Source organism: Arachis ipaensis, chromosome B8 (genome assembly GCF_059453495.1).
Source record: "Arachis ipaensis isolate K30076 ecotype BB chromosome B8, ASM5945349v1, whole genome shotgun sequence".
NCBI lineage: Eukaryota > Viridiplantae > Streptophyta > Magnoliopsida > Fabales > Fabaceae > Arachis > Arachis ipaensis.
Genome location: NC_142443.1, coordinates 101,537,453 through 101,549,291, shown reverse-complemented (window position 1 = coordinate 101,549,291; position 11,839 = coordinate 101,537,453). Strand labels below are relative to the sequence as shown.

Below are 11,839 nucleotides of genomic sequence, written 5' to 3'. Positions count from 1 at the left end.
AAACTGTGCCTCTATTGCTGATTTTGTTGCGCACGGTATTACGGTGTGAAAATCTGCAGCGTCGAATTCTCTTTCTCTTTGCTCTCTGCTTACTAGGCAATTGTCATATTGCTTCACGAATTAACTCAAGGAGTTGTTGCGTGTGATGAACTTGTTGAATAATACGTGCATGCTCTCGCTCCTTTGTGTGCTTTTCATCCCGGTCCAAAAGTGGTGATCCATGTAAACTGGAATCCATATATGGCGATCTTCATATAGCTCTGCAGAATGAACCAAAAACATGAGCCATCATAAACCAAAATCTATGCTCATTTTAACAAAAAAAATTAACGGCATGAAAATAATTCGAATTAAAACCTCGTTTACCTGAGAGCCACTTGTTGCCTCCGAGGCCGTAATTTGTGACAAAATCGTTCCAGTTTCTGTCGAATACGTCTTTTGTGAACGAGTTCCAAACGATGTGGCTCATCTCTTATTCGATTTCTTCGTGTCGCTTGTAGCTGTTTAGTTTGCTTGGGATCTTCTTCATGATGTGCCAGATAAACAACCGGTGAATTGTTGTTGGCATGAACATCTGGATGGGCCTTTGCATCAATGCTAATTGGTCAGTGAGAACGCCTTTTGGTGCCTTCCCTCCCATGCAACGGAGCCAACACTCGAATAGCCATTTGAATGATTGGATGTCCTCGTTTTTCGTTAGAGCGCATCCGAGAAGTGTCGACTAACCGTGGTGATTCACGCTCACAAAAGAACTAAAAACTATATTGTACTTGCAAAAATGGACACTCTCACACAGTTATGAACCGAAATGTGAAGATTCAGTGAACGAAAAGACTTAATTTCGGTGAATCGAATACCTGTGTGTGCTGTAAGTGGTGTCGAATGAAACCATGTCTCCAAAATACTCGCATGCAGCCCTGCTTCTTGCGTCGGCCCAGAATGCATTTTTGATGGAGTGATCGCCTTCGAGGTTAAGCTCGAAAAAGAAATTTTGGTTATTCTCTTTCATTCTTAATAAGTACTTCTCGAATTCTTTAGCATCGTCTTGTTCGGAAACATTCCGTACTTCTCTTGTGATGTAATTTCTCACGTCTTTTTCTATAAAACTTAGTTTCCGGTGACTGCCAGCTGCTACTACGAATGATTGGTAAGTTTTGCTTGGTCTGATTCCAACTTCCTCGTTGGTTTCAATGGTGCGACGCACGAACATGCTTAGCTCTCTATGTTGTTTGAGCATCTTTGCCCGGTCTGGACAGCAGGGGTGCGAATGATTCAGAACAACTTTAGAAATTGTCCAAAGATCGACATCCTTCAATATGTGTACGTAGATCCTAGCTATACAGTTTATGCGCTGAGGGATTTGTCTTCAGAATTGGAGATATCTTGGATTTCCACCTCCTCTCTCTTTTACACATGATTAGTTGATTCTTAATCTCGTCTCCCTTACGAGTCGTTCCTTATTTTGGTAGAAAAACTGGCAAGTTTGGAATAATTTTTGTAGAACTTTCCAACTTCTTCTAGTGTCTTGAAAGTCATCCCGACCTTTGGGACAAATTGTTCATCCACAACACACTTGGTTTGCACAATGAACTGAAGATGTTATTAAGGTGAAATAATTGTATAGTGCTAAATGAACGGAACATTATCCATTATATAAATTCAAAATTCAAACAGCTTTCTGCATAATGAACCGAACACGTTATTAAGGTGAAATAATTGTATAATGCTAATGAATGAAACATTATTCATTATATAAAATCAAATTCAAAACGCCTCTGTTTACAATTTAGAGATTATCAATCCAATTCAATTCAGAATACCTGAGTCCATTCAATTCAATTCAATTCGATTAAAAAAAATCCAAACCTCGTCTGCTTGATTCATTTCAGAAGAATAATTCAAATCGTCCTCATTCAATTGATTTCAAGTTGAATTATTCATTGTGTTAATAGCCTATTGAAATTTGAAGGAGATAAATCCACAGATCGAATAAGAAAACGAAGAAGAATAAGAGGAAGAACGACGAGCAACAAAGAATAACAAGCAGCATAAAAGAAAAAAAAACGACGAGCAGTAAAGATTGCAGATTCGAAAATTACAATGCAAATCGTTAACGCTAAAGAATGTTTATATTGAAGAAGAAGTATTACGTAATTCTGTTATGTTAATAGAAGGAGGAGGGATGAGCACGTGTATTTCACATGACTTGCCGGTTGGGGGGGTGGGGGGAGGGGGGGGGCATGTAAAAAAAATGTTTAGATGACTTTGTTAAATTTTTTGCATGAATGTAGACAGTGTTGATATTCTAAATGTATTATAAAAAAAAAAAAATCTAATATCCCACTTTAATACATAAGAGGGAAACCCCCAAAATACCCCTACCACTATCACACTACAAATCCCTAATCTTCTTCCACAGCCCCCAGTCTCTCGCTCTGTCATACACTAGAACGACAACTACTTCTTTCTCCAGCATCGCTGCCTCCTCTCCTCTGGTCTTCTGTCCCTCTCTCCGCTGCTGCTGTGCTCTCTTCTCACCCAGTCTCGGTCGCTACCTCTGTACTCTCGCTCCAACCTCCGCACATCGCCGCTGTTCTATCAACCAGCCTCCGCCGCCGCCGCCGCCGCCTGCAAACTATGCTGCTGGCACCGCAACGAACACTGCCTCCTTCAGAAAGTTAGGTATGCGTTCTCATTCTTCATGTTCTATTAGCTGTCCTTTCTCTTTCTGTAACCTAATTTTGTATATATATATATATATATATATATATATATATATATATATATATATATTATCCGGGTATTCATTTTTTTTCTCTCTTCCTGTGTAAATTCACTAAATTGAATTAATTTACTATTAAACTATGGTATTTTGTATGGTGTTTTGTGTCATTTTCTGGAGTGAGAGAAATTTTGCATTAGAATTTCCCTAATGGAATGGGCATTGATGGTGTGTTTCTTCTACTTTTCTGTGCCTCTCTCGATATCTTGATTTCTGATTAGTTGATTATGACTATTGAATATTGATGGCTTAATCGGTTAAGAATATGGATTAGTTGAACACATTGTGATAGAGAGCATCTAAAAACACATTGTGATGACTAAAAATGATGTTGTGAGTAGTACTCTGATTTTTCATTAGGGAACATGGAATTAATGTGAGTTGAATTTTCGTAGGTACTCCAAGTTGATTTTGGCAGATGCTACTTGATCGGTTGATCCATCTCTTTACTCCCCTCAATTAGGTTTCCCTTTCAAATAAATGATTCAAATAGTGGAATCATTTTTAATTGTTGTTTTTTGTTTTATTTATTTCGTTACTGATTTGATTAATCTAGAATTATTGTTGAATTTGTTGCAAATAGATATTGAAAGTTGGAGCTTCCTTTGACGTAGATTGGGAGTAGTTATGTTTGTGAATTACTGAGTTGGTGCTATCTTATGAAATTATGGCTTGGTTAGAAATATTGATAGGAATGTTGGTTCAATAAAGATAAACCATTTTGGCTTCTATGACTCATACTAAAAGTAAGCAATATTCATCACGAGTTTTAACTTTATGTCTTATTTTGGCATGTATATGTTTAGGTTGCCAGTGCAATTTATCAAATGGATATTAATGGGCATGGCGATGGTGAGGAGAACGTGGGAGATGCTGCAGAAATATAAATATAGTTATAAGAATTTTGCACTCTAACGACACAACAGGTATGAGAAAAAGTTTCTTTTGTTGTTTGTGGTAGAAATCTACCTGATCAGTGAACTCTTACTCTGTCTATGCTTGAGGAAAACAGAAATGCCATTTTAATTTGCATAATCGTATATCATACAATTTTGTTGATTTATTGATGTTAACCAATGAGGGAAACCAAGTTTCTGTTCACTTGGAATGTGCATAACATAATGATTTGTGATTTGTTATGCTCTTCTCTCTAACATAGATTGCTCTGCTATTATTAATACATGTTGTGAATGTGAGTGACAATGGAGTGTTTGTATGAGATATAGGTGATGATGATTAGTAGTTGGTAAAACAAATGCAAAACAATGAAGGATATTGTTTGTATAAGATTCAATACCAGATTTCAACAGAACTGTTTTGGATTTCTCACACTCTCTTAAATGTTTTTTCTCCCTTCTCAGACTCCCATTTTATAGGAAAAAATTTTGGTATTTGAATGCAGGTAGCTTAGAATATTTCAATATTTGGGGTGCCATTTTTCCACATTAGCTTTCAAAATGCAGCTAGAACAAAGCACATGTGAAGACCAAACTAGTTGGGCAAAGAAAGTGTAGCTGGTCAAACCCTAGCATGTCATTGGAATTTTTTGTATTGTTTTAAGTAGGATAGGAAGTGTATGAATAAAACATGAAGCATGGCATAAATAAAACATTATGCTTGGACATATAACATACGATGGAGGGAAAATGTTGAAGGATATTGTGAGAAAGAATGGATCATTGTCTTAAGAGATGACACATAAGCTATTCACCTTCTGTAATGTTTGGTCTATTAAGTAATAACGTAGATTTTAAATGAAAATAACAAAAAATGTAAAATTTTTAAACTCTGATTGACTGGTATTCCAATTCTTCTCTTTCTTCTATATATCCCGTTTTACGCCACCACCTTCTCACCGTGCTGTGCCGCTGCACGTTGATGCTGCGCATTCATGGCACGAGAGTGTCGCCGCCGGAGAACTCAGCCTGTGCAAGAATTCAAACACACCTCCTTTTGCCATCTTGACTCTCTGCGCTGTTGCTGCAGTGTTCCCTCACCTTGGGTCACTTCTTGGAAGCTGATCCCTATTTTCTCTGATACGAATGTCTATTTCATAACTTCCAGCACTGTATCAACTGTTACATTATTGTAATCAATGAATTTGTAGTTGTTGCATTGTGAAAATGTTGTAACAATTAACACTTACATTACATCTTCTCTATTCTTTAATTTATTTATTTATTTATTTATTTTAATATCAATGAATGAGGTGATATTGTTGTATGTGGAATTAGACATGTATTAACTGAATGTGGGACCAGAAAAAAGAAAGACGTCCTGGGCTGTGTTTATGATTGATTGGCTTTGTTATGTTCTGTATTTGTTCATGGTTTATATTGAGGTAGTCAATAAATAGCTTGAATTCATTATCTGCCCATTTACTTGAGTTTGTAAATGAGTTAATGTGAAGTCTGAAAGTTGAAATGATCACAAGTTGAGAACATCTTAACAGGGACTTAGTAGAGTGAGATTATGCTGATTGATTAGGTTTGAATTAATGTTTTTATATATTTCATAATTTGAATTTTGATGCCTTTTTTGTTCTTCTTTCAATACTTCAATCTATTAATGTAATTGTATTTTGTTGAACCAGTGATGCAGTGCCTCTGGCGAAGTCAGTCACAGGTTCAAGTTTAACAACTATGTTCACAAACCCTTCTGCTGCTGTACGAGCTTCCAAGGTTGCCCTTGTGCATAGTTGTGCTCATGCTCACCGAAGATCTGCTCCCGTACCACTTAAGGAGAAAGTGCTGATCATAAGACCTGAGATTTGGTTTGTGAAGGTTGCCGCAACTCTTTTTGTTTGGTCAAACTCATTGGATAGATTTTTTGGTTATTTTAGTGATCATTTAACTCCTCCACTTGCATCAGAGGTTATCAAACGGCTGAACAATCCCACCTTGCGTTTGAAGTTCTTTCACTTTAGTAGGGAAAGGTTGAACATATCTCACACATACTTGACTTATGATGTGCTATTAAGATCCCTTTGTCAAGCAGGCCTTCACAATTCAGCAACATTAATATATAATTGTATGAAATCTGATGGGAAATTGCCTGAGAGTAAGCTGTTAGGATTCTTGGTTTCTTCTTATGCACTGGCAAACAGATTTGATATGTCGAGGGAATTACTTGCTGAATCTCATTCCAATAAGGCACCTGTGAATGCTATTGTTTATAATAGCTTGTTGAATGTATTGGTAAATCAAAAGAAATTAGATGATGCTGTTTGTTTACTCATGGAGCTTATGAGATTGCAACGTCATCTAGAGACCTTCACCTTCAACATTGTAATGCGAGGTTTGTGCAGAGCTGGGGAAATCAATGAAGCTTTTAAGTTTCTCAATGATATGATTAGCTATGGTTGTCAACCCGATATAGTTACATATAACACTCTTATACATGGTTTATGTATAAATAACAAAGTCGATAAAGCACGCGATCTACTAAAAGATGTTTCTTCAAAAACTGATTTTGCCCCCAATGTTGTAAGTTATACAACAATAATATCTGCTTATTGCAAACTGGGTAAGATAACAGAGGGAACTTCTCTTTTTGATGAAATGGTTGAATCTGGAATTAGGCCTAATACATTTACTTATAATGTGCTTATTCATGGCGTTGCTAAGATGGGTGACATGGCTTCTGCAGTAGCCATGCATGACAGTATGTTTTTTCACGGTTGTCCCCCTGATGTTGTTACCTTCACTTCGCTAATTGATGGATATTGCCGAGCTGGGCAGGTGAATCATGGCATGGACCTGTGGCATGAAATGCTTGCAAGAAATATTTCTGCGAATTTGTATACATTCTCTGTGCTTACTAATGCTCTATGCAAGAGCAATAGGCTACAAGAAGCTCATGACATTTTGAGGCTATTGAAGCAAAGTGAAATTGTTCCACAGCCCTTTATCTATAATCCTGTTATTGATGGATATTGCAAATCTGGGAATGTTGATGAGGCTAATGCAATTGTACTAGAAATGGAGGAGAAGTGCAAACCTGATAAGTTGACATATACCATTCTTATTGTTGGATATTGTATGAAGGGAAGAACACGTGAAGCAATTGGCATCTTTTACAAGATGTTGGAAGCTGGTTGTTCCCCAGATGACATTACTGTTAAAACTTTATGCTCCTGTCTTTTGAAGGCTGGAATGCCTCGTGAGGCTGCTCATATTAGGAAAATTCTATTTGAGAACCAAAGCTTGGGCTTGTCACTGGAAAGATCTTATAATGAAAATATAAATGCAGATATGCCAGTTCTGGTTTATTGAAGTTCTAGTTGCAATTAGACTCTGCCTTGCATCATTTTCCCCTGAGAAATACAATCATCTTGTTGCATGTCACTATTTTTGTAGAGATTATCAAGAGGGGAACTTGAATTGCCAATCCTTCCAACTTTCTGCTGATTCTTTTGAACTTGTGGGTAAATATGCTTCCCTCCACTAACTATTCAAATGAATGCTGAATTTTTATCTCATCACAAATTGGTTATGTTTTACTAATATATTTATTTGTTATTCTTCTTATCATATAGTGATATTTGATTACTATGTTCATTTAAGAGTTCATTACTAAAGAGCACACCGAAATATTGAACTATAATTGAAAGAAATGGAGATAACTGTAATGTGGAATGTTAATTCTTTGTAACTTCACTGTTTAAAAATTGAAGTCATGCTGGAAATTTAGAAGTATATTAATAGTGAGGATATGCAGAGATGGAAACATGTGAAAAATTCAGCAGGAAGGAAGTTTAGGCCTACAATGTTGGTAATAGTAATGATGGGAGATGGTCGCCGATAAAATTAATCAGCGCTGTTCTAACTGGTTAGTGTCTATTTGTTGAAGCTTTCCTTTCGTGCATTATCTGTACTTCCTTGTATGAAAAACAAGTATTAACTTTTGTCAGTATCAAGAAAGGATTAATGAAACATTTACCAAAGAAAACAAATAAGTTACCCCTCAAACAAGAGTTAGGTTCTACAATTTTCAGAGTTTTCATTTTGCTCCTAATAATTTCAAGTATTTACAAATTTTACTTTCAGTCTCTGCGTATTATTGGTCCTTGTTATTATTATTATTATTATTATTATTATTATTATTATTATTATTTAAGATTTTAGTCTTTAGTCTCTACATTTGCTATTGTTCAGAAAGATTTGGTCCCTATTTTTCATTAAGATTTGTGTTTTATGGTTTAATTTATTTTGGTGGTGTTCTTACAGGATCAATAGCTAAATGCGATGAAACTATAAGGGAACTAAACCGAGAAAATTATATTGAAAGGACCAAAACTGAAATTTGATGCAACTATATGGACCACATAGATTCCTTCCAAAGTTTTTCTAAAGTTGGTTAGATACATGATACAAAGGTGATTGTCCAATAAAATTCCTCAACGTTGTCTTACCCGTTTTTATTGAAGATTCACATCCATTTGGTGAAACTTCTTTTGTTAGAACTTGAAAATATTAATTATTATCCTTTTTTCTTTTAAGAAAAAGAAGTAGCAGCTTATATTAGTATCTAGAAATGAAGAAGTAACTCTATCCAAAACTGTTAATTTTTTATGGCCTATGAAGTAGCCACATTTGTTGGACACAGCATATGGGTAAGGTCTGAGTTTTCCTGAACTGACTTCAAATTTTTTGGGTTCTCATGTTGGCACAGTGCAAACAGCTATGTTCTACGATTTATCACCATCTCATGCATTCAAGCAATTGTGAATTCGAGACATAATAAAGCATTTGAGTTGAATAATATTGAGAAGTTAAGTAGGCCCCAATCTTACATTATTGATAAGTGGGATAAAAGAAAGGAGGAAAAATGAAAGGGTATCATGAGTTTGAGTTTCGTCCACTATGGAGTTTTGTTGGTTCATAGGGATGAGCTTCTTACAATGTTATCCTTTATAATTTTTCTAAAGCAAGTACTATATGGTTGACGTATGGAGGATATAGATTTTAATTTTATTAGGAGGCACAAATATTGTAGGTCAACTATGATTCTATTAGAACATATAACTTCACAAAACTACTTTCATGAATGAAGTCAATGGGTTTACTTGCAAGGAGTGTCAGTAATTGTAGTTTGTAGAACTTGCATTCTATCCTTGTTGCATATTATTATCCATGCTATTTCTGAACTTCAAAGCAATAGGCAATAACCTTTTGTATCTCCATCAAACTTCGAGAGCCTGCTGTGGTGCTCATCCATCTCCTATGAGAATTACAGAATGGTTGATGTTGAGCTGGCTAGCTGATGCTGCTAGCTTACTTTATCTGCTACAATGCAAATTTGGTTACCTTCATATACACTATACAGCCCAAGGGAATAAATGTCTCCTGAGTCAACCATTTATAAACGTAACTGTTGGAGCAGCTTTTATTAAATGGTTGTCAAACTTAAATGATTAGTTCCATATACATTTATTTTTTTTTAAAAAAAAAATTGTTAGCGTGAATATTTGTTGCCATGATTGCTGCTTCTAAAATATTTGCATCGCCTGCAGTGATGGAAGCCTAGGGTCCATTTCAAAGGGCATTTAAAGGTGTTATACAGATGGCTACTCACTAATCTACTATTCGTTAATTGGAAATGCTATCCCTTGTTTAAAGAAAGTTTTTCACCCAGGTGTGGCCTCCTTTACCTTATTTATAAATTGCGATTTTGTTAATGTTTTGCGAACTTCCTCCGTTAAATTTTAAATTTGTTCTTTCGATGGGGCCAAACCTCATGTTGTTTATTTCTTTTGATAGGAATCAGAGGACCAAATATATTGAGCCTTATTCATTTATTTATTTATTTTTGGGCGGGGAAGCTGTTAATGTCACCTGTTTCCTCTTGGTTACACTCCATATATGGGCACATTAGAGGTAACAGTTTTGATATATGGAGGTAGGATAGGAGAGTGATACCCCTTTTTTTTTAAACTTATATTACAAAACGTGAGGCTTATGTTTGTATTATTTTAGTTTTTGTCTCCGTACAAGAGAACGCAGTGAACGTTTTATTTGGTCTTCTGTGGTTAGTTTGGTTCTCCTAAATACATCAAGAATATTCTTTTAATATCAAATTTCATGAAATGATTCTTTTGGAGGTCAAGTTTGTCACATAAGAGTGATAAGGAAGGATCAATATGATGTCATAGGTTGGCAGTAAATTCAAGGCATAAGATTAGTCATTTTTATACTAATGTGTCATATGTTATCTTCTGTCTTTGTACTTAAATTTGGTATCATTTTTTTACATGTCAATCAATACCATATGTAAATCTTTCTTTTTGTTCTGGTACCTTCATATCATTCTTAACAAGTATATAGCTTCTATGAAATTTGACATAGGTGAATCTTTATATCTAATGTATTTATTTTTATGACCAATTTATTTTTAATTTGATGGGTAAGTACATCTAAATTTGTTGTCCATGCATATCGTTTAGGCCCTAAAACATTGTGAACACCTAGGATAAAGAACCCTTTGGCTAAAATTTGAGCAAGCGCTCAGGTACAACTTTTGCATATGGAAAAAGAGATATGTGGCACTCTTAATTCTTGTCACCGGCCTTACTGATCTTAGCTTGTCCAAAAACAAATGTCTTATTCTAGCTGAATAGCACACTTGCACCTTTAGGCTTTAGGGAAAATTATGCAGAATTTAGAATTTTGAGTAAACCCTATATTTCACCCCTGACAAAATATGCAGGAACTATTCTTCTATGTTGAGTTGTAGAGTTAAAACTTTCATGGATGAGTTTGATATATAAAATTCTTCATGGAGCTCAACCACTATATCGTTCTCTCCATACCGAATCTGTGTATTTCCTTATGGCTAAAAAGTCTATACAGAGGAACTAATTACGTTTCTTGGCAAGATATAAGTTTATTACTTTAAAATCTTGAGTCAATTTTACTTTTCTATTCTTTTTAGGGGACAAATTTGGGAATTAGGTGATTTTAGTTTTAATTTTTTCAATGTTTTAAATTTAGCAAAAATCTAATGAGATGGATTGCTTCTCTTTACAGGAATTGTGGTAGCTCCATGGTGTAACATGACAATTGCCTTGCTAATTATGAGTAGGAAAGCTCCCAAGTTGTAGAATTTTATGAGAGCTGTGTAATTGTGATAAAGAAGACAAACTTAAGGGTAAAAAACTAATGGAAGCAAGGAAAGCCCATTCTCCTGGAAATCACTTGCACTCTCCCACTCTGCTTAGTACTTAGAAGTATTTGTAAATTCAAATCGACTAATATTCGTAGTAGGTTATTCCTTGCAGAATAAAAATAATGCAGTTGAGTTTCTGATCATTGTTCTCTAAATTTGTACACACCAATCAAATTTTGCTCTCAAACTATTTTGGTTACGCCATATACAAACATGAATTGTGGTTAGGAGAGGCATACAAATTACTTTTAGCTACTTACTCACACAAGGTGTCTTAAACTTTTTGTATAATACATTTCATAATATTGCACGAAATTTTAAATTTGTATTCGTTAAATGACGTTGATTTTTGGACAGATTTGTTCCCCATGACATCGTCACTTTGTTTTTGGATTTTTTTTATTTAAATTAAAAATATATAATATTTATTGATTTAAATAAAGGTACAACTATTTATTAAAATACATTTTGGTTCACATTTCAGATGCAGTGGGGGAAATTACACTAAAAGCTTATCACGGATGCACTGCTACCGTGTTGTGACACACCACATGCTAGTTATATCTCGGATGTACCCGAAATATGAACAAAACTATATTTCGGATGCAGTGCGTCCGTGATATAACCAAAATTAATTTTTATCCACTGCATCCGAGATATACACAATTAGAGTGATTAGGGGCAGTGCATCCGAGATATGGTCAAGTGTGCATGACAATTTTTATTTATAATCATTACAATATTTTTTTTAATAGACATATATTTACATGGATAAACAAGTCAAATTATATATTTGGATGCACTAAAAAAGAGTCATACATTTGATGAAGGTTTATAAATATAAGTATTAAGCAAAATACATATATGAATAATGGTAACTAATGCCGTCCA

General features: G+C 35.0%; 1 protein-coding gene across 6 annotated transcripts; it reads left to right on the top strand.

Annotated features, from left to right (window-relative positions):
* Window positions 1-2,380: 2,380 nt before the first annotated feature.
* LOC107612981 (Pentatricopeptide repeat (PPR) superfamily protein) lies at window positions 2,381-11,103 on the top strand. Of its 6 annotated transcripts, none has more exons than XM_088496791.1 (8): window positions 2,381-2,682; window positions 3,589-3,708; window positions 5,376-7,208; window positions 7,502-7,612; window positions 8,011-8,159; window positions 9,297-9,418; window positions 9,544-9,660; window positions 10,810-11,103. In XM_088496791.1, exon 3 carries the CDS (start codon window positions 5,425-5,427, stop codon window positions 7,054-7,056), a length of 1,632 nt encoding a protein of 543 aa, XP_088352917.1. In that variant the 5' UTR covers window positions 2,381-2,682; window positions 3,589-3,708; window positions 5,376-5,424; the 3' UTR covers window positions 7,057-7,208; window positions 7,502-7,612; window positions 8,011-8,159; window positions 9,297-9,418; window positions 9,544-9,660; window positions 10,810-11,103. The 6 variants fall into 6 exon arrangements, with proteins under 6 accessions (XP_088352917.1, XP_088352915.1, XP_088352918.1 ...); XM_088496792.1 differs by having other exon boundaries at window positions 2,389-2,682; window positions 5,376-7,204; XM_088496789.1 differs by lacking the exon at window positions 9,544-9,660.
* Window positions 11,104-11,839: the final 736 nt, after the last annotated feature.

Excerpts from the sequence above, each read along its gene's own strand:
- LOC107612981 (XM_088496789.1), top strand. The coding sequence starts at position 5,425 with ATGTTCACAAACCCTTCTGCTGCTGTACGAGCTTCCAAGGTTGCCCTT.